General features: G+C 44.6%; 1 protein-coding gene across 5 annotated transcripts in view; it reads left to right on the forward strand.

The window, feature by feature from the left end:
• The window catches only part of KIAA2012 (KIAA2012 ortholog), a 124,074-nt gene that overhangs the window by 54,396 nt on the left and 46,885 nt on the right, over positions 1-22,793 (forward strand). For all 5 annotated transcript variants that reach the window (XM_069983293.1, XM_069983298.1, XM_069983295.1 and 2 more), the window contains exon 12: positions 5,517-5,585. In XM_069983293.1, the coding sequence (XP_069839394.1) occupies positions 5,517-5,585 (69 nt within the window). The remainder of the gene's footprint in view (positions 1-5,516; positions 5,586-22,793) is intronic.

Raw genomic sequence — 22,793 nt, forward strand, 5'->3', positions numbered from 1 at the left:
GTTGTTTTTAAGGCCGGCTCTGCTTTTCTTTAAGTCTCAGTAGCAAAATTATAAATATTTATTTAATAAATTTTTATTTATTATATATATTTTTATTCATTTATTTTTATTTTTTTTTAACTTAGTAGTCTTTACTATTATTATTATTTAAGTTTTAATTATTATTTTATTTCACTTATTTATTTATTTATTTTTATAACACCTGAGGTGTGGTGGGAAGATTTGGAATGGAAGCTGACGGGGGGACCATAATTTATCATGATAAGTGGTGGATGAGACCCTTCTGGTAGCTTAGTTGAGTGTATGGAGCACGGGTGGTCTACCTGAGTGGGCTTTCCTGTGCTCCAGGAAGGAATGGTTGGTGGGAAGGGCTCTGCTGGGCAGAACGGCTCCAGAGATGGGGCGGTTCGGCCAAAGAGGGTACCCTGAATGGATGGAATTACCAGGTGGATAAAGAACAGAAGTATATCTCTGTAATCTTGTAATTTCGTTTTTTTTTTCTTCTTCTTCTTTCTCTCCTCTTTTTCTTTCCCCTTCTTTGGGGGGTGAAATGTATGTAAGGGGAGCGGAGCTCTGCTAAGGGACAACCGAGTCTGCCTAGTAGACTGTAGACCTAGTAGTATGCCTGCAGTCTTTTATGTAAGGAAAGAAAAAGAAGTTGACAATGTTGACTGTGCGCACAAAAGATCAAATCAACCAATGAGCGGGCTCCAGCCCTTTAAGATGCCCTGTTATCGGCTTAATGAGCATTCCTAGAAACGTAAATAGGTGAATATTGAGCCAAGTACAAGGGTCCTAAAGAGCAAATGTAGCAGCCAAACTGCTCTGTCACCAACTTATCATTCCCAGAATAAAAGGGTCAGGCAGAAAAATAGTAGCACGACCGACCCCTCCCTTCACTGACATCATCTGTTGGTGTAGACTCGAGAGGATGCCGTATACCTAAAGGCACTATTACACAAAAAGCAATTATCATCCGTATTCGGCCAATATCAGCCATTACGGACGATAATCGCTAAGCATAATAGAAGTCAACGATGTCGGCTGATCGTTGCCTTTCCACATGTTGAAATGGCAATGATAACGATAGCAGCGATATGCTGCCATCGCTCCTTGTAATAGGACCAGCGTCACCAGACCGCCGCTATCTTCTATGGGCTGCCCGGATGATCTAGCATAAAGCCTTGTAAAGACACTGCAAATGATTGCCCGAGAAATAGCAGCATTTAAAAGAACCCTTAGTTTTAGACCTAGTGTTAAAAATTTAAAACAGCAAGGTTTTAGGATTATTTTCTAATATTGACAGTTAGACAAAAAAGTAGAAAAAACAGCACCAAAAATTCTTAAAAACAGAAAAGCTTGATTTAAACAATACTTAATTTTCTTATCCCCTTTAGAATGCTCCAGATTTTTCACAGTGACTCAAGCTGTTTAAAACTCTAGCACATCTTAACATTCTAAAAGTCCCCATACATGTCATATTTTGTCAGTATAAGGTTTATGGGGCTCTCCCGAGCAATGATGGTGGTGGAGAAAATCACTGCCTGACCCGTTTGTTTTGGGAGAGATAAGCTGCAGCCAGACAGCTCTGGCTTTCCCCATAAAGAACACAGGATTGCTCTGAATGTTTCTGTGCATGGGGAGAATGGGAGCTGGGCAGGAGAAATGGTGCATGAAGGTGTATGGCCACCTTTAGTTTGCACTTTTTTATTTTTGGCGCATGACTTCTGCTGATGCTCCACCCACATTCTGGAAAGTCCCACTGCCTTTAGTGTGGAGCGAAAGTGTTTTAAAAGTGTATACACACATAAAAAATGTTGAGCAAGTCATACAGGCCATTTTTTGGCGCAAAGCGCACCTGATTTTTGTTGCAAGCAGTTTTGATCAAATATGTTCTTTTGTAATCTAAAAAACAATAGATTCAGCTTACTAATAATAAGCTTAGAAAATACAATTCAGTTTTGTCCTTTTTAAGATCTAATAGGAAATCTAACTGTCTCTATATCTAATTATCTATCCATTCACATAAGAAGCAGCAGGCATAAGAGACATACGAGAGCTATTAAATATTTGTATATGTGCGACCTGCTCTCTAAAACCTCGGTTCCTAATCTGTTGTTGTCCTTTATGAAGAAAGACGGGTTAATAGGAGAGAGGCTGTTTTGGGGGGCTGCTGACAAGTACAGATGTAAAAACATGTGTGTTCCATTTATAGAACTACTCTGGTGGGCTGTGATGGCCTATCCCGTCGCACTAGTACTCTTTAACCCTTTGTGGCATGCTAGGCATTGTATAGCTATAATTGCTTATCTTAGCTAGATGGATTTTTTGCAGTCTATAAAATCTTGAGTATGACAGCAACCATTTTGTGTATACTGAGAACGTTCTGCAGCACAGGGCATAAATAACCTTAATATATAGCATTATGCACTGCTGGGATAAAGGACTATACATGCAGCCAACTGGAAAGCGAAATATTATTACTCCAGACTTCATTACTGATTTATGGTCCGCGAAAAAAAAAAAAAAGGTTGGAAAGTGAAGTTCATTAGACATTGATGGGTCGCAGTGGGTTCTTATTAGTGATTACTGAGCCACAGGGGAGAGAACAGTGTTAAACACCCCTTATATTTTCAGTGGTGAAACAGATTGGGGAGATTCGGCTCTTCCTCCCCCTTCATGCTTTCACATTGCCGCCCACCCCCTGGTTTTGCCCCTTCTACTCATCGGCTCCAGACTAAATCAATAGTCCACACTTGCAGGCTTGACTCCATCACACTGTGATTGTCAGGAAGAAAAACAAACCTTGCTGACAAAGGTCCCAGCAGAGAGCAAAGAATACAAGACTGGGTGAATGTCAGACAGATGTCCAGAAAAAAATGTGAAAAGAAAAATATCCAAGGCGCTCTGTTAATATTAAAGGATTTTACTTTTTTTCAGACAATTTTTTTTTTCTTTTATGCATGTTTTTTTGTTGTTTTAGACTTTAGACTAGGATGTCATTTTCACCTACTTTATGATGTTATTAACAAAAGGACGGTAATTGTGGGATCTGCTGTAAACTCTTCTAGTTTGCAGACTCCCTACTTAACAATACTCTGCTAGTAAACACAGCCGCAATTACCAAGGATGTTAATAAAGAAGAGACCACAGCCACCAAGGTCCCAGATACGAAAATGTATTTTCTAAATGGATGTGATAAAGAATGAGATTATCCAAGGGATCTCTTACAATCATAATCTTATATAACAAATAACTTTAAGGGTGCCTTCACACACAACATATCCGCAGCGGATTTCTCGCTGCGAATTCGCAGCAAAATCTGCTGCGGATACTTGCCCATGCATGTCAATGGGCTGACATACTTGCAGCGGGATGGTCATTCTACTGCGAGTATGTTAAACTCAGCGCTGTTAACCCCCGTGGCCCCAGAGCATACATTACCTGCTCCACGCTTCTGCTTGCTTCAGGGCCTCCCGGCGGCCAGCCAATCCCGCTGCGAGTATGTCAGCCCATTGCAATGCAAGAGCAAGTATCCGCAGCGGATTTCACTGCAAATATGTTGTGTGTAAAGGCACCCTAAAAAGTTTTCTTTATGCAAAAAAAAAAGTAAAAAAAAATTATAGAATACAGGAAAATACACTACCCTTCATGACTACACATGATTATATAATAGAATATATATATATAAATAATTCGTATTATAACTTATACAGAGAGATACAACAAGACTGACTCATTCTGTCCAATCAGGAGACAGGTACTCAAAGCCCAAAGCTCAAAGTTAAAGGGGTTATCCAGCGCTACAAAAACATGGCCACTTTTACACCACTATTGTCTCCAGTTCCGATGTAGTTTGCAGTTAAGTTCCATTTACTTCAACAGAACTGAGTTTTAAAACCTGCTCCCAAACTGGAGACAAGAGTGGAGCAAAAGTGGCCATGTTTTTGTAGCGCTGGATAACCCCTTTAACCCCTTAACGACTGCGGGCGTAAGTGTACGCCCCCCAAACCCGTGCCTTAACGCAAATGGGCGTACATTTACGCCCGCGGTTTCCCCGATCGCTGCGTGTACACACGCAGCGATCGGGGAAGATGGCCTGCTATAATGTATAGCAGGCCATCCCTGCTTGTCGGCACAGGGGGGTGATTAACCCCTCCCGTGCTGACGATCGCCGCTATTGGCTGATCAATTCAGATCAGCATATGGCGGCGATCTGCAGCTTTCCGGGTCATCGGTGACCCGATGGCCCGGAAAGCAATGGCGGTCGGTGCTGTCCGAGGACGACACCGACCGCCATTACTGTTAAAAGTAACGGTGGCCACGGTGCCACGTCCCGATCGCCGGGAGTGGCCAGCCAGGAGCGGCCGGCCGATCACGGCGATATAAGTACCCCATGAAAGGGTTAAATACCTGCTGTGGACACCTCAGCTAGGTAGCTGAGGTGTCCAGAGCAGGTATTGACCCATACTCACCGGATCCAGCGTCCCGATCGCGTCTTCCAGGTTCCGAACGCGTCTTCCGGGTTCCGAACGCGTCCTCGTCTTCGTCGGCGACTTCTTCGTCTTTTTCCGTCGGTCCCCATCGGTAATCATCGGCTCCAGCGTTGTCAAACTTCGGCTTTTTCCGGAATTGGTGTTCTACTGCCCCCTAGTGGCTGATAAGTGTATATAATACACATATCAGTAGCTATAGGGTTGAAGAAATATTTTTATTTTTATTTTTTTCCCCAATTTTTTTTTTTTCTATTTTCCGCTCCCTATCGCCGCTGAGTGCTGATCAGCATCGCACGTAAGTGCGCCGCTGATCAGCAACTCCTCCTTTTTGGCGTAGAGTGTTTTTTTCCTATATCCTACAGCCACGGTCTGCTTATAAGTGCCGCACATAAGTGCGCCATTTATCAGCAACTCCTTTCTTGGCGTAGTTTTTTTTTTTTATTCTTAATGTTAAAAAAACATGTAAAAAACACCATTACACTACACGGAATAAAGTTTTACACTACACCACTTCATACCCCATATACCAATCCCTGTATAAAATGTACCTTCTAAATCCCCCTGACCATTAACCTCAGATAGTTGCTTGTTCAACCAACAGCAATTCTTCTCAACTCTTCCCATATGTTTGCATCCTCTTTGGGCTAACTATGCATTCTTCTTATTCAGGAGGCAAAGTATTGGATATACTAAAATCTAATATGTCTGATTACTCTTTCTGTCAACATCCCTGAGAGTTGGGACCTCCATACACAGTAGGTCAGCAGGGTCAGCCGGCTGTGGTTGCACAGATTGTGTCACTTTGTATACATTAGATTAATAATCTTCCTGATTAATAATCTCCTTACTGATAACCCTACACCTTACTTGTTTTTCATGGATCAGTCGGAGCCTAGACACACTCAAGGTTTAATTGGGAAAAAATTGTGTAATCAGTGTTAAGTGAATGATGTCACTTCAGTGTGCATTTCATCAAGACCCTGCTCCATTATAAACATGTCTTATCTGTGTGACTTCTAGATTGCCTTCCAGTGGAATCTGCAGGTCAGGAAGAACAATGGTCTGGCAGCCAGCAGGATTCTGAGAGAGGTAAGAAACCCTGCGGTGTCCACATAATTGGGTATCAGGAAAGAAGTTTCAGTAACTGATAACCAGTAAGGGTGACATAATGTAGGCGCTGTGAACACGGCGTCTGAGCCCAAGGTTTGCCATTTATATCTGGAATAGAATATATGCTAAATGTACCGGTAAGGCTCCATTAACCTGATAAAGGATAAAAAAAAGTGTTCTTTTAGCCTCCTTTAACTAGTGTACATGGTGTATATTTCATATATTCCTAAAGACGTGCTGCCGATTACAATCTACAAGCCAGTGGGTGGGGGATATATATATATATATATATATATATATATATATATATATATATATTTATTCTGCATAGTATACACTGTATGGCTGGGTTCACACACAGTATATTTCAGGCAGTATTTAATCCTCATGTCAGGTCATTATAGCAACCAAAACCAGGAGTGGATTGAAAGCACAAAAAGGCTCTGTTCACACAATGTTGTAATTGAGTAGATGGCCGTCATTTAAAGAGAACCTATCACCTAAAAATCACTCTCCCTATTATCAAAGTACATCTCTCCCTAAGTCTATCTATGAAGATACAGACTGCCTTTGCAGTCTGTATGTTATACTTTACCCAATTTCTGGTTTTCGGTGCAGCAAGGCCGGGCGCCGCCATCTTGATTACGTCACTTGCGTTCCACAGCGGTGGAACGCAAGTGACGTAATCAAGATGGCGGTGCCGGCCTTGCTGCACCGCAAAAGAGGATTGGGTAAAGTATAAGATACAGACTGCAAAGGCAGTCTGTATCTTCATTTTGTCCATTTATGAAGATACAGACTGCCTTTGCAGTCTGTATCTTATACTTTACCTGATCCTGTTGTTCGCGGCAGTAAGGCCGGCGCCGCCATCTTGATTACGTCACTTGCGTTCCAGCGGTGGAACGCAAGTAATGTAATCAAGATGGCGGTGCCGGCCTTACTGCAGCGAACAACAGGATCAGGTAAAGTATAAGATACAGACTGCAAAGGCAGTCTGTACCTTCATTTTGTGTATCTATGAAGATACAGACTGCCTTTGCAGTCTGTATCTTATACTTTACCTGATCAGTTGTTCGCGGCAGTAAGGCCGGCGCCGCCATCTTGATTACATTACTTGCGTTCCACCGCTGGAATCTCCCTGTCTGATGCCGGCCAGGGACTCGTCCAAGATGGCGCCGTCCCTGGCTTGGCACTCGTTTGCATTTGGCTGCAGCAGCCGAAAGCAAACGAGTGCCGATCTCATTGATCTTTGCTGTATATCTATGCTGCAGAGATCTCAATGAGAGATCAAAGTATATATACTAGAAGTCCCCTAGGGGGGCTTCTACTATATGTGTGTAAAAAAAAAAAAAAGTGTTGTTTATAGTAAAAAAAAAAAACCTCCCCTAATAAAAGTCTGAATCACCCCCCTTTTCCCAGGTTTTAAATAAAAGTAAACAAATAAATAAATAAATAAACATGTTTGGTATCGCCGCGTGCGTAATCGCCCGAACTATTAATTAATTACATTCCTAATCTCGCGCGGTAAACGGCTTCAGCGCAAAAAAATCCCAAAGTGCAAAGTTGCGCATTTTTGGTCGCATCAAATCCAGAAAAAAATTTAATAAAAAGCGATTAAAAAATCGTATATGCGCAATCAAGGTACCGATAGAAAGTAAACATGGCACAAAAAATGACACCTGACACAGCCCATAGACCCAAGAATAAAAGCGTTATAAGCCTGGGAATGGAGCGATTTTAAGGAACGTATATTTGTTAACAATGGTTTGAAATTTTTACAGGCCATCAGATACAATATATTTACTGTTATGTTAAAACAACGGCTGTTGTATTGAAATAATGGCAGTTATTTACCGTTATATGGCGGCCATCCACTCAATTTCACCAGTGTGTGTGAACAGAGCCTTTCTGTGTTTTTAATCCACTCCTGGTTTTGGTTGCAATGAGGACCAGACATGAGGACCAAATACTGCTTGAAATATACTGTGTGTGAACCCAGCCTATTACTGTATGCATATAATGGAGATTTCCTCCTTCAAACATTTTCTGTCTGGAAACTTCCTCATATACACCTCCAATGGACAACTCAAACACAGCATACTTTATAATGTACACCATCATATAATGCCTTTTAAAGGGGATATACAGGATTAGAAAAACAAGTGGCCATGTTTTTCTAAACTTGGAAAACCCCTTTATTGTTACAATACTATTCATTTATAGTTGCCGTTAAACTTTGTTTACTGTATAGAGCGTGAAACAGCTAATATAACAACTCTCTGTCATAAGGTTTAATTATATAAACTCCTTAAAGGGAATCTGTCACTAGGTTTATGCCACCTTAATGAGGAAATCATAAAGTAGTGACAGAAATGCTGAACAGATCTGTGTATTACTTACATCATTCTGTTCACATGTTCTCCTAATATGCAGGAGAATAGGATTCTTGCCACACCCCTACCCCCATCCTCCAGCTGCTGACTGACAGATGATTGCCTATACACAGCATGGATAGATAACTGCCAACCAGCCACTAGTAGGCGGGGTTTTCAGCTTCTCATGAATATATGAATATTGAGGACTACCTGGCTCCTGCACATAATGGCTAGGACTACTTATTGTCCATGTCATTCAGGAGGATATCTCTGGATCAATGTAAATGAAACATCATTCTGTTCAGCTTCTCTCTCACTAGTTTATGCTACCCTTATATAGAACAACATAACCCTACTGACAGAGTCTCTCAAAAGCCAGTATAACAAAGCACAACAGATGTGAAGGTGCCTATATGGAAAAAAAAAGTTGCAGATCACATTCACACAAATTTATTGTGATTTTAGTTACACAACATTGCAGTCTTATTTTGCAGGGCAAAAAGTTGTCATGTATCCCTAACCTAAAGAATATCTCAAAAACATTCCTGTCTAAGTGGCCTTACACATGGGACAACTGATCTTTACACAGCTTTCAAATCAACTGGTGTCAGAAAATTATATACATTTGTATTCTTCTATTCCAAAATCTCAAGCCTTCCAGTCCTTATCAGCTGCTGTATGCCCTGCAGGAAGTATTTTCTCTCCAGTCTGACAAAGTGCTCTCTGCTGACACCTCTGTCCGTGAAAGGAAATAGGAAATGTTTTTTATTTCTACTGCTTTGGACAGTTCCTGTCATGGACAAAGTGGGCAGCAGGGAGCACTGTGTCAGACTGGAAAGAAATCACCACTTGCACCTGCAGGACATACAGCAGCCGATAAGTACTCTAAGGCCATGTTCACTCAACTTAAGTTCCGCAGTAATCATGGCTGTTGTTGCAACGTTTTGCTGAAGGCTGAGGGAATCCCAACCGGAGTGTATACTATTGGGAAGATTTATCAAAGTGTGTAAAATTTAGACAGGTATAAACTGCCCACAATAACCAATTACAGCTCTCTTTCCTTTCACCAGAACTAAAAGCTGACTTGTGATTGGCTGCTGTGGGCAGTTTACACCAGTCTAAATTTTACACCCTTTGATAAATTTACCCCATAGTATACACTCCGGTAGGGATCCCTAGCGGTGCCGCAAGAAACTGACAGTCGCTGCAGAAAATCCTGTCAGTTCACACAATGGAGTGTACGGCTCCAGCCGCACACTCCATTGTGTGCAGTGGGGAGTTCTAATGTGGGAGCACACTGATGTTGCTAAACTCAGAACTCAGCGCTAAAGATCATCCGGTCGGTACTGCAGTACCGGCTGTTCTGTGACCCGGCCGGGTCACAGAAAGGCCGCTCCCTTACAGCGTCTGAACATAGCCTAAGACTTGAGATTTTAACAAAGTAAATTACAAATTTTAAAAAATTTCTGAAACCAGTTGATTTAAAAGTAAACATTTTTTAAGATGTACCCCTTTAAAACTAAATAAATTAAAAAAAACTATCCAGATATATAGCAGATAGCTAGACATATACCCCCTTGAAGGGTTTTCTCTTTCCCCTGTGATGTTACAGCTATGTACAGTTCTACATTTACATGCTGAATTTCCTGCCTTATCTGCTACCAGGCCCAGCAAGCCTAGAGGCTAGGCCAGCGATGGCAAACCTTCAGCACTCTAGCTGTTAAAAAACTGCAATTCCCATCATGCTTTGAAAGTAAGGCTGCATTCACACCTCCCGGATCCACGACCACAGAAATTTTAGGGACCATTGAAGTGAATGAAACCATTCACATGATCCGTGCCACGGCCCACACTGTGAAAAATAGTACATGTCCTAGTGCGGATTGCGCATGGATTGCCCCTGCCCTGCCCCCGCTGCCCAGCAACAGAGATGACAGGAGCGAATGATGTCCAATCCTGTCATCTACTACTCACCTATTCCCCCGGCTTCATATTCACCAGAAGTGGCCTGGACCATGCTGCCTTCTTCTCCTGGCAGCGGGGGAAATAATTACTGAGTAGTAGATGCGATGATAGGAGAGCACATCAAGTGCTCCTGTCATTTCGGGCTGCCGGGGGGGGGGGGGGTTGATTTGTGCCGGGTGGGCTCCGCGTAGGGGGTCCATGCCACGATCCTCCTCCGGGCTGCGGCATGGATCGTCTGAATAAGGCCTAAAGGTATGGCTTTGGCTGCCCAGGTATGCTGGGATTGTAGTTTTTCAACAGCTGGAGTGCCAAAGTTTCGCAATCACTGGGCTAGGCTCTAGTCTCTAATCTGAGATCCTCTCAGTACTGCCTTGTACCTGCCCTAGATTCCTCCCAGTGCACCTCTATCTTTATACACCCTGTTCATTTAGCTCCCCTCTACATAGAGACCTATTCCTGACTACATATACCATGTGGACCATTAGTTGAACATATCTATATGAAAAAGGAAGTAAAGTGGGGTTTCCATTCCTGGTGTTGGTAACAACTTTTCATGATCCTAAGACAGTCCAAAATCTAGACTATTGTTATTGTGCCCCTGTGGTTGTAACAGTGCGTTACGAAAAAAAAAAAAAAAGCCAAATTCCTCTGGATGTCTGGAAACAATAAGGCAGATGGTAACCCTGACATCACAGATCAGTGTTTCAGCCCTGTTTTTCAGGAGAGATTTTTACGCATGTTGAAGTGATTAGAGATCTCTCTCTAGCAAGTAATTGCCCCTCCGGCATTTGTTTGAGTAATGCTGCCTTCCTACCATAGTTTGTTGCCCTTAGCCTAGTACTTCTGCTCGCCATTGCCAACCGCTCCTCACCCCCTGTGAAGCAAACTCATCTCCTGAGCTTACCTTATAGAGCCGCTAGGCTTTATGGCGTATCCATGATGTACCGGTATATCATGGGTCCTAAAAGAGTCATTATCATTTAAAAAAACTTTTGACATGTTAAAGTGTCAAAAGTTTTGATTGGTTCAGGTCTGAGTGCTCAGGCCCATAGTGATCGGGAGGACGAGTTGGGAGAAAACCCACTGCAGTGCGGTCCGCTCCCCGCTCTGTCAGTTAAAGAGTCAGGCTCCGTAGACTTATATTAGGAGCCTGACTCATCATGTGACACAGAGCAAGGAGAGGACCGCGGTTAGCACAGTCTTAAGTCTCACAGATGGTATTGGTTTTAACACTCAGAACTGGACCAATCAGAAACTTTTGACATGTCTCTATAACATCAATGTAAATTTTGATAGGAGTTCAGTGACACCAATATTCTGTGGTCAGCAGTAGTAGTGGTTGAATGCCCACTGGAAAGTCTACAATCCTAGGTAGTTGACTGGTGAATCAAATAGGCAGAAGGTCCAACAGCATCCACAAATGTTAATCTTCAATCTTTGGAAAACCAAGATTGTGCATTAGTGCATTAGATGGTATTTAGTCAGATCAGTGTTTGAGCCTGGAGTACCGCTTACTTGTCCTTTCACTTTCCTTCTCTCATCACTCTACTTACCTTTCTCCATATGGGGCCCAGACTGCCTATTGGCCAGTGGATTGGGTGCAGTTGGGAGCTCTCCAGCTCCCCGCAACACCATCCTGTCCTTGGCCCCTTTTCACTCTGCCTGTCATCTTTGCCACCACTCAGAGATTAGGCTGAGGATCTGATGCCAGTCACGGGGCTGCGATCGGGTGCTTTGCATCAGCGTTTACTAGGCAACACACCGCTCTGCCTCTTCTCTCTAATGGGACTGTACATGTACGCCATGTGCAGGGGCTCCTGCCTGACATCACTTCCACCTCAAGTGGTTCCACACACTCTTACTGACAGCCGGAGGGACATCACAAACTTAGGATTGGATTCCTGGATCCTTACACCTAAGTAGTGTTGGTGGTAACACACTAGTCTTGTATTCTTTGTTGTATGCCAGCCCACTTCAGCTTTTACCTACCTATGTGATGCCTCTAGAACACCCACTGTTTTGTGATTGGTGATTGATTTTACTGTGCACACATTTATACCAGCATTTCACGAGGGTTATATGTACTTGACAAAGACTCCAGCACAGGTTAAAATGTTGTATTTGCAAGCTTGGTTTTCCATTAAAGATTGAAGATTAATGTTTGTGGATGCTGTTTGTGGATGTTAGGACCTTCTGCCTATATTATCTATGACGTGTCAAACGTTTTTTGAAACAACAGTGACGGTTTAAGGGGTAATAGTGATGCGGCTACTGAAACCTTCCAGAAAAGGTGTGTATACACTAACGGAAAACAGGAAGACATCATTTTACTAAGCATGTGAATATTGGTTGCATCAGAACTTTTAGGGGCTTCATAGCAAAAGGGGTGAATACATATGCACATAACAATTTTCAAACGAATATTTTTTTAAATATATTTTTCTCTTTTTACTATTTTGTGTATCTCACACAATTTAGAATTTTTTTTAAGCAATAAAATGCAGGTTGTAATTGTAACAAAAAAGGTATGAAGCTAAGAGGGTGAATACTTTTGCAAGTCACTCTTGTTTTGGGCATAAAAGCATAGTAGCATAAAATTGATGTACATTCTATGTACAGACGAGAGAACTGCTCAGCACTGGCGACACTTTCCCCTGGCCATAAGGTTTAATTGCAGCCCCTGAAATGGTGTTGTAGGAAACCTCTATGGGTCTCTGCAACTCAGCAAACCCGAATCCCTACTCTTTTTCTGCTGTGTTTTCACTTCCTTTCCACCATTTTTATTAGACTTTCGTAAACCTCTTACTATAGTACAGTAATTTTCGTCCTCTTCTTTTTCTGCTCTTCTTTCCCTTTCGTGAATATCACAAATATGCACAGTTATGGCCTTTGATGTTTCCCACGCACCTTGTCCAAACCTATTAGTATCTAGGGGAACAAGAAACAGAGTTAATACAGGTCACATTCCTGGGTCTTAGGTAAAGAAACACAAGTTACTGAGCTTCCTTTAGTAGTCTGACTTCTACAAGTTGTCTGCTTCTTGTTGAGTCGTTGGGGTAACCCAATTCCACTACATATTTAGGCTCTCTTAGCTGCTCAAATCAATCCTTTGTGTTTTATCCTGGCCCTTGTAAATTGACAGAAAACTGATAAATTTTAACTGTTCTTTTATTGAACAGGCCAGCTTCTGATTGTAGGACGGGGGGGAGGGTAGAAGACATAATAATTTGACATTTTTTGTGGTTTCCTCTTGAAATGTCTCCATCTGCTTTCTATTATGACTGTTTGAAATATGCCCGGGAAGTAGACTCTTTCTCCCAGGTACAAGCGAAGTGAAACTGCATATAAAAAGGAGTATAAAAAGTATTTGTATTAAAATAAGAGAAGCCAAATGCCATTTATAATGCTGCTAAGATTACACAGCCATTGTGGTTTTCTCATGAATGCTGTCTGCAATCAAATCATAGAGTTTATGATATTATAAAATTAGATGCAGTTATGTAAAAAGAGTCCAAAGAGAAGGTTGATTGTGGAAAACTCTGCATGTATGGGACAATAATAAAAAAAAAAACATTTGTCATTATGTCAGTTGATTTCAGACATATTTTTTAGAATATATCTGAGATCCTTTTTGTCTTCCTTGGCAGTAAACACTACAGTAAGGGCCCTATTACACCAACAGATTATCTGACAGATTTTTTTTAAGCCAAAGCCAGGAATCGACTATATACAGAGAACAGGTAATAAAGGAAAGACTGAGATTTCTCCTCTTTTCAAATCCATTCCTGGCTTTTGCTTAAAAAAATCTGTCAGATAATCTCTTGGTGTAATAGGGCCCTAAGGCCTCTTTTAGATGAATCAATAGAGCAAATGGGCAGTACAAACAATCGTTGGATCGTTCGTGCAGCCATTTACATGTCACACTTTGCCTGCTATTCTTAAACACACAAGCCTCGTTCACACAATGTATTTTGGTGAGTATTTTTAACCTTATTACAGGAAATGCTTATAAAGTGCTTTTCTCCCTACACCTACTACTGCATCAAGGCTTCACTTCCTGGATAACATGGTGATGTCACGACCCGACTCCCAGAGCTGTGCGGGCTGTGGCTGCTGGAGAGGATAATGGCAGGGGGACACAGGGCACTGGAGGGACACTGAGCACCCCCCCTGCCATCATCCTCTCCAGCAGCCACAGCCCGCTACTTTGAAGGACTTGTCCCCTTTGCCCATTTGTGAAGCAACTCCATTGTACAGTGCATTGCCTTGTAGGATGCCCCGAAAGCTACGTGGTCTTCGAGTTCCTCCAGCTGTACTTCTACATTTTTGGATTATTCTCACATTTGAAGAGAGGGAATACAACGTACGTAGTAACAATCTTCTCATCTCAGAAAAAGTTTTAAGCATGTCCAATAAATTAGCCAACAAATGTATCAAATTTCAATCACTTGGAAACAGTTGTTGCATTGCCATAGAAGCACGCATTATTGGAACCAATGCTTGGTATTACACATATGTGTCGAATTATCCATCGAGCTATGGCAAGTTTTCATTTGGCTGACCTGAAGCAAAAAAAAAAGTCTAGTAAACTGAGAGAAGGGGAGGGCTTTCCTGTTTTGTTTACGTATAAGCTCTTGCAATATACTGTGTGTGTGTGTGTGTGTGTGTGTGTGTGTGTGTAACGCCCGGAGTAGTGGATCCACTGGACCGGCACCAGCGATGGCACAAACCTCACCAGGGAGCGGAGTCTAAGGGGCCGCTGGTTTTCACCAGAGCCCGCCGCAAGGCGGGATGGACTTGCTGCGGCAGGCGACCCCCAGGTCGCTACCCCTGGCTTGGTTGCTGGTGTCGGCAGGCGAGGCGTGGCAGGAGATGGCACAGGCAATGGTCTGCAGGTGAGAGCGCACGTGACAGGCTGGACACGGGAACAGGTGGAGTGACAGGGAAACAGGAACCAGGAACAGGGACTTGGGACCAGGTAACGGACAGGACTCAGGAACAGGGACTTGGGACCAGGTAACGGACAGGACTCAGGAACAGGGACTTGGGACCAGGTAACGGACAGGACACAGGAACAACAGGGAGCTGGGCCAAACGCTATGGGAAGCATGTAGAGGCTCCAACACAGGGGACAGGGCATGCTGGGATTTATAGGGGAGTGATTAGGTGCAACTACCAATTAGGAGCGCACTGCCCCTTTAAATCTGAGACAGCCGGCGCGCGCGCGCCCGAGGAGGCGGGGACGCGCGCGCCGGCCGGCACAGCAGGAGACAGGAGCGTGGAGAGGTGAGGCGCCCCCCGGGGCCGAGGTGATAGCAGCGCCGGGTCCCCGACTATGGACACCGGCTGCTGCATGGGGCAGGAAGCGGTCGCGGCGGCGGCCCGGAACGCGGGACGCCGCCGCGGCCGTGACAGTACCCCCCCCCTTTGGCCTCCCCCTCTTTCTTGCCTGCAGATGGCACAGGAAGCCACAAAGTCTTTGACATCTTGAAACAGACTAGGCCACCAGTAGTGGCGAGAGATCCGTTGGCCGGTCTTACGGACTCCAGGGTGCCCGGCCTCCAACGAGGAATGACCCCACTTCAAAATACCTCTTCGAAGCGCAGGGTGAACATGAGTCTTTCCGGGGGGTACTCTCTGAAGCGAGGAGGTGACGACTGGTGCTAGGCGATCAGGCGGTAAAACATGGCAAGGGACTGTGGGTCTGTGGACGAGGACCTTCTGTAAGTTCTCCCGGTGGTGAGAGGACACGACCTTAGTCTTGGGTACGGAGAGAGGGTACACCTCGGCAGAGAAGGCATCCGCCGAGTCTTGGTCTTCTGCCGGTAGGTCGGGTAGAGGCTTGGCTGGGACAGGAAACGACATAGTACACTTGGTCTGAGGTGACCTGAGACACTGGTTGGAACAGTCCTGACCCCAGCTGAGAATCTCCCCGGTTCTCCAGTCCAGTTGAGGGGCATGTTCTTGCAGCCACGGGAGTCCCAGGAGGACCGCGGGGGAAGAATGGGGCAGGACGTAGAAGGATATCTCTTCTTGATGTAAAGGACCCACCTGGAGGACTAAAGGTGCGGTCTGGTAGTACACACGGTCGGTAAGAATTTCGCCTGTGACCGAGGAGATAGACAGGGGCCTGGCTAGTCGGGTCACGGGTAGCCGCCATCTTTGGACCAATGTTGCCGCAATAAAACTGCCTGCTGACCCAGAATCGAGGAAGGCAGTAGTCTGATGATTTCGTCCTGAGAGAGTCCGGATGGAAACTGGCATAGACAGACTTGGAATGGTGGCATTCACACCTAGGGACACCTGTCCCACCGGACCTAGGTGCGAGCATTTTCCGGATGTTTGGGGACGTAGGGGACATCCCAGCCGGAAGTGATCGGAACCACCGCAATAGAGGCAGAGATTCTGCTCCAGGCGCCGGATTCTTTCATCAGGCGTCAGGTGAGCCCGTTCCACCTGCATAGGAATCTCAGGAGAGGGTTGGGACATCGAAAGGTCAGGATTCTGGAAAACCGGCGCCAGCTGGGGATGGCGACGGGAACGGGTTAGTAAATGTTCATGCCGAACCTCCTCCTCCCTCTCCGAAAAACGAGTATCAACTCGGGTGGCCAGTAGAATGAGTTCGTTCAGGGAGGTAGGCAGGTCTCGGGCAGCGAGCACGTCTCTCACACGACTAGACAGGCCCTTCTTGAAGGTGGCCAATAGGGCGGCCTCGTTCCAGTCCAATTCGGCTGCCAGGGTGCGGAACTGGATGGCGTAGTCACCAACAGAGGAGCTGCCTTGAGAGAGGTTGAGGAGAGCAGTCTCGGCTGAAGAAGCACGGGCAGGTTCCTCAAAGACGGAGCGAAACTCGAATAGGAAGGCCCGGAGATTGGCAGCAACTGGATCATCACGGTCCCACAGTGGCGTGGCCCAGGCCAGGGCTCTACCTTCTAATAGGCTGATGATGAAAGCCACTTTAGAGCGCTCGGTGGAAAACTGACTACTCAAAAGTTCAATGTGCATGGTGCACTGAGTCAAGAATCCTCTGCACAACTTAGAGTCCCCAGAGTACTTGCTTGGGAGGGCCAGTCGGAGTGAAGAAGAAGCGTCAGGAGGTGGTGTGCGCTGGGCAGTAGTCTGCTGCTGTAAGGCGGCAGTGAGTTGCTGGATCTGCTGTGACTGCTTCTGGATTTGTTGCGCCTGCTGAGTGCTGAGTGACCACTCTGGCGACATCACGGAGATCAGGCACCTCGCCGGGATCCATGGTTGGAGCCTACTGTAACGCCCGGAGTAGTGGATCCACTGGACCGGCACCAGCGATGGCACAAACCTCACCAGGGAGCGGAGTCTAAGGGGCCGCTGGTTTTCACCAGAGCCCGCCGCAAGGCGGGATGGACTTGCTGCGGCAGGCGACCCCCAGGTCGCTACCCCTGGCTTGGTTGCTGGTGTCGGCAGGCGAGGCGTGGCAGGAGATGGCACAGGCAATGGTCTGCAGGTGAGAGCGCACGTGACAGGCTGGACACGGGAACAGGTGGAGTGACAGGGAAACAGGAACCAGGAACAGGGACTTGGGACCAGGTAACGGACAGGACTCAGGAACAGGGACTTGGGACCAGGTAACGGACAGGACTCAGGAACAGGGACTTGGGACCAGGTAATGGACAGGACACAGGAACAACAGGGAGCTGGGCCAAACGCTATGGGAAGCATGTAGAGGCTCCAACACAGGGGACAGGGCATGCTGGGATTTATAGGGGAGTGATTAGGTGCAACTACCAATTAGGAGCGCACTGCCCCTTTAAATCTGAGACAGCCGGCGCGCGCGCGCCCTAGGAGGCGGGGACGCGCGCGCCGGCCGGCACAGCAGGAGACAGGAGCGTGGAGAGGTGAGGCGCCCCCCGGGGCCGAGGTGATAGCAGCGCCGGGTCCCCGACTATGGACACCGGCTGCTGCATGGGGCAGGAAGCGGTCGCGGCGGCGGCCCGGAACGCGGGACGCCGCCGCGGCCGTGACAGTGTGTAGAAAGAAATAGACACTGCAATAAGTAAGGGAACCATTGTAGGCACCGTAAATTGCTTTCCCACCCTCTGTATATGCAGGAAAAATATACAATATATGGAGAGAAAAGACGGATAAGGGGAAGGGGAGGGGAAAGGGAGGTGTGACTGAAGAATTTAGAGGGTAAGGGATTAAACAAATATATCAGCATTGCTATCCTAGAAAACCTCTGATAACTAGGATACGTAAGGGGAGCAAGCCAAAAAGATACAGGTGTGATGCAAGCAGTCGCTGATACCAAACTAGAATAATATTTAAAAAAGCATTAAAATGCCAGATGTGGAAGCACCCTCAGGAGCTAAACTCTTACTTCTCAAAGAGGTTATCCAGCAAAAATCTTTTCAAATCAACTGGTTTCAGAAACTGGTTTTATATAGATTTGTAATTGACTTCTATTTAAAAATCTCGAGTCTTCCAGTAATTATCATCTGCTGTATGTCCTGCAGGAAGTGGTGTATTCTTTCCAGTCTGACAGTGCTTTCTGCTGATATGTCAGAGACAGGAACTGTCCAAAGCAGGAAAGGTTTTCTATGGGGGAGTTACTGCTGTACAGTTCTCGTTTCGGACAGAGGTGTCAGTATAGAGCACAGTGTCAGACTGGAAGGAATACACCATTTCCTGCAGGACTTATGTAGTGCACGGCCCTGAGGGAGTTTGGTGTTGGTTATCTCCCTGCCGGGTCAACCGGTGTGGTGGTGTGATGGCTGAGTGGGTCTCCGGTCACTTAGCCTGGAGTGGTGTAGGACGCACCCCGGACAACTTGGCACCGCAGCAGCACAGCGAGAAAGGGCAACCCAAGTGTACAGTTGTGTTTGTGGGCTTGGGTGCACAAAGAGCAGGCCAGAGTCCAGTACTTCAGCAAAGTTAAACGGTTTACTCATGAGAAACGTAGTGCAATACAGGAATAGTGATTGTGGTATTAATACAGTCCGGTGCAATACAAAAGATACAATACAAGATGCAATGCACAATCTTGCAATAACTCAGGTGCTAGAAGTTGAGGTAAAGACCAGGTGCTTTAGGGAGGAAGGTGCTTTGCAGTAGAGAGAGAGTAGAGGAATTGCCAGAGGGACCTTGTCCAAGGTAGAAGTGTACTCTGCCAGAGGTGTAGAGGTGTATAGAAGAAGAAATAGAGGATACTCCTACTCAGGGATTACTTCTAGTCTGACTGCCTTAAGCCCCCTAGTTGTGAGATACCCATCCTAGGTGGGTAATGTGTCCATACTATGCTTGTCTGGAACAGCCCCACAAGATTTCTGGAAACATGTTTTCTGTGTCCAGAGTTGTCTCATGTTCCTTGTAAAATACTGAACAGCATAACCCTAGTTTGGTGTGAGAGGTTTCCATCATATTCCAATAAGGGCTTTGTGTAATTTGGGTATAGATTCTGTTAGCTATTCTTTTCTCTCTAGGCTGGTTTCACAGGAGTTTATTGCATTTCTTTGCCTAATTAGCAGAATTGACAGCCGCCAGTACAGGTCATCAGTGGTCTGGTCCGGACTTGCATCCATAATACAGACACAAAAGTGCACATGTAATACGTTTGTGTGAAGCTGGGTTAATGGTGCTCTTAGTCGCAAGGGCTAGCTCCTATGATTCTGAATTTCAGGCAGGACTTGTCACTTTAAACAACAGCAAGTCCAGGTGCAGCCCACAGTTATCAGTGACGTGGAAAGTCCAGGTCCTGCCTGCAATTCAGAAACGCATGCACTATTCACAGCCACTAAGGGTACTATTACACCAAGCAATTTTCCGCCGACTAACGATTAACGATAAACGATCTTAAACGACCGCTAAAGCAAACGACCCGAAATCGTTCATCCCAAGTACACGAAACGATGATCGTTATTTATGATCGTTCTTGCGGTCGTTTAGTCGTCGATATTGCGTACGTTTCAGCTGTGAATTCTTATTCCACCGAACGATATGCGGACGATGTGCGAACGATGAGCGAACGATCAAACGATAAAAATAGGTCCGGATCCTATTAAACGATCAATGATTTCTTGTTGGTCGTTTAATCGTTGCCTGCTATTACACGAAATGATTACCGTTCAAATCCGAACGATTTAACGATTTTTCGAACGATAATCGTTCCGTGTAATACCACCCTAACTCTGCATGTAATAGCACCCTAACTATCCAATTGCTATTATGTGCAGGCATCTGTTAACAGTACACTAATGTGTTACCTATTTAAATGAGAATACGTTATATACAGTAGGTATCACAGCTCACCCTGTGCAGTTTAACAAAACTTTCTAAAAGCAGGGAGTTCACCAATATGTAACCTTCATTTTTCTGCATTACTGATTTATGTCGATGACTTCATGTTATGCGCCGTGCTGCTACTTCCATATGCATGACCTCCACACTGTCAATTGCTAAAAATGTAAAAAAGTTCAGCTTTGAAGTGGAACAACCAGGTGCCTAATATCAGCTGTCTGTGCCATTGACCCACTTACTGCAACTCCCTCCAGTGTTTTTATGACAGAGAACTTTATTCTTTATATTCAACACGTTCTGCGCTTTTACCCTCACTACTTATCGGTGGGTCATTTGTGTTATCAGGCCTATTAAAGGTAAGCTGGCAACACCAGCCATCCCACTTCAAAGATAGTGATGGCATCCTGGGTCTGGCAAGCTATGCGACCCTTGTGTCAGTGCTGGATGGTTTTGTGGTTTTGGAGCCTGCCTGTCTGTGCTGTATCAGAGGCTCAAAGAGAGGTCGGACAGCTGCCTCTCATCACAACACAGCCCTCCTCATTACAAGTCCCTGTGCCATGGCTCTGTCTTCACTGCAGCCTGTACACACTGCAGGGAGGGCCTGGACCTTTCAGCCATCATTACAAGCCAGGCTTTGAAGTTTTAAAACCTTTCACTCCTACAGGAGCCAGAAGTTGAGGAATGTTTTTTAAGAAACCTATAATATCAAAGGAAAATAAACTAGAGACAAAATGAATGCAATAGACTCATGTTTACCATCTCATCTTATCAAGTCATACATCTTTTTTATATTAGTAATTCACTCTCTCATCTTTTCTGAGGTGTAATGAGTCAGGTGTTCCATTCGAGGTGCCAATGACTTACTAGTTTCAGTAAAATTCCTTTAATCTACTGTAGTCACAGTGTTTGGCTGTTTATACAAATCTATATTTATAGAATGATGATCTATGGTATCATCTATCTTGTCTATTAGATTGTATTATAGGAAAGCTGGCAACTTCCTGGGGCTTTTACCGATTTGATCTTGCAGAATCTAACAAAAAAAAAGTGCAGCAAGTATTTGTCACTGTGCAACACTCCCCCCAAGTGGAAATCAGTGGGTACTACAGAGCCATTATGGCTGCTTTGTATAATATAATATTTTATTCATATTTTATATCGACCTATTCAGTGTTGCTTGAAAGTTTGCGAACTGTTCAGAATTTTTTACATTTCTGCATAAATGTAAAAGTCCTAATAGTAGGTAAAAAGGACCAAATCACACAAATGAGTCAGATATATTAGATGCAGCCATTTATTTATTGAGAAAAATTATCCAATATCATCTTACTGTGAGTGGTAGGTATGAGACCCTTTGCTTTCGGTATTCAGTATGACCCTCTTGTGCACCAATAACTGCAATTAATCGTTTTGGATAATTCTTGATTTGTCCTACACATCGGCTTAGAGGAATTTTATCCCATTCTTCCATACAAAATAGCTTCATCTCTGTTACTTTGGTGGATTTCCTCCCATGAGCTGCTTGCTTCATGTATTGGATTAAAGTCAGGACTTTGACATGGCCATTCTAAAATTGTAACTTTTTTTCTTTAACCATTCTTTGGTAGAATGATAGAGTGCTTTGGTGGAATGGTAGAGTGCTTAGAGTCATTGTCTTGCTTCATGATCCAAGTTTTCTTTAGATATAGATCATGGACAGATGTCCTGACATTTTTCTTTAGAATTGGCTGGTATAATTCAGAATTCATTGTTCCATCAATAATGACACGTCATCCTGGCCCAGATGCCGCAAAACAGGCCCAAACAAAGATACTACCAGCATTGTATTTCACAGATGGTGTCAGGTTTTTATGCTGGAATGCTCTCTCAAAACATAATGCTTTTCATTAAAAACCAAAAAGCTCTATATTGGCCTCATCTATCCACAACACATTTCAACAGCTTTGTGGCTTATCCAGGTGATTGCTTGCATAAATACAGACAGGAAGTAGTGTTCCTTTTGGAAACATGTGGTTTTCTTCATGGAATCCTGCCATGCATACGGTTGTTGTTCAGTGTGCTCATAATGGTGGGTGGGCTCATAAATATTTGTACACAATCGGGGGGAATTTATCATCATGCACCAGAGAAAAGGCGTGACAAAAACCTACACCTGCTCCAGAGCAGGTATAGATTTCTACACCTGTCGTCCACCAGATTTGCTAAGAGGCAGGGTGCATGGGGTCCGGGGGTCGGGTTTTATTCAAGACAGGAATACAGGTGTGTCAGTCTTGATAAATTCTCCCAATATGTTTGTGCTTTAGTGAAATCCAAACTCTTAAAGTGTACCTGTCATTATACAAGGGGTGTGGAATAAAGCAAGTTTTCAATTTCCATGCATTATTTTATTTTTAGTTATCATTCTGTAAAACAAAGCTATACTTACTTGTATGCAGGCCCAGTCTCCTGAAGGCAGACTGAAAAAAAGAGACCAAACACAGGAAGTCCCGGCCATTACAGAGAGTCACAGCTCAATGTGTCCATCAATCACATGACTGTCTTCTCTCTGTGAGCGTGCAGATGACCTGGGAAAAACTACCGT

Source organism: Dendropsophus ebraccatus, chromosome 9 (genome assembly GCF_027789765.1).
Source record: "Dendropsophus ebraccatus isolate aDenEbr1 chromosome 9, aDenEbr1.pat, whole genome shotgun sequence".
NCBI lineage: Eukaryota > Metazoa > Chordata > Amphibia > Anura > Hylidae > Dendropsophus > Dendropsophus ebraccatus.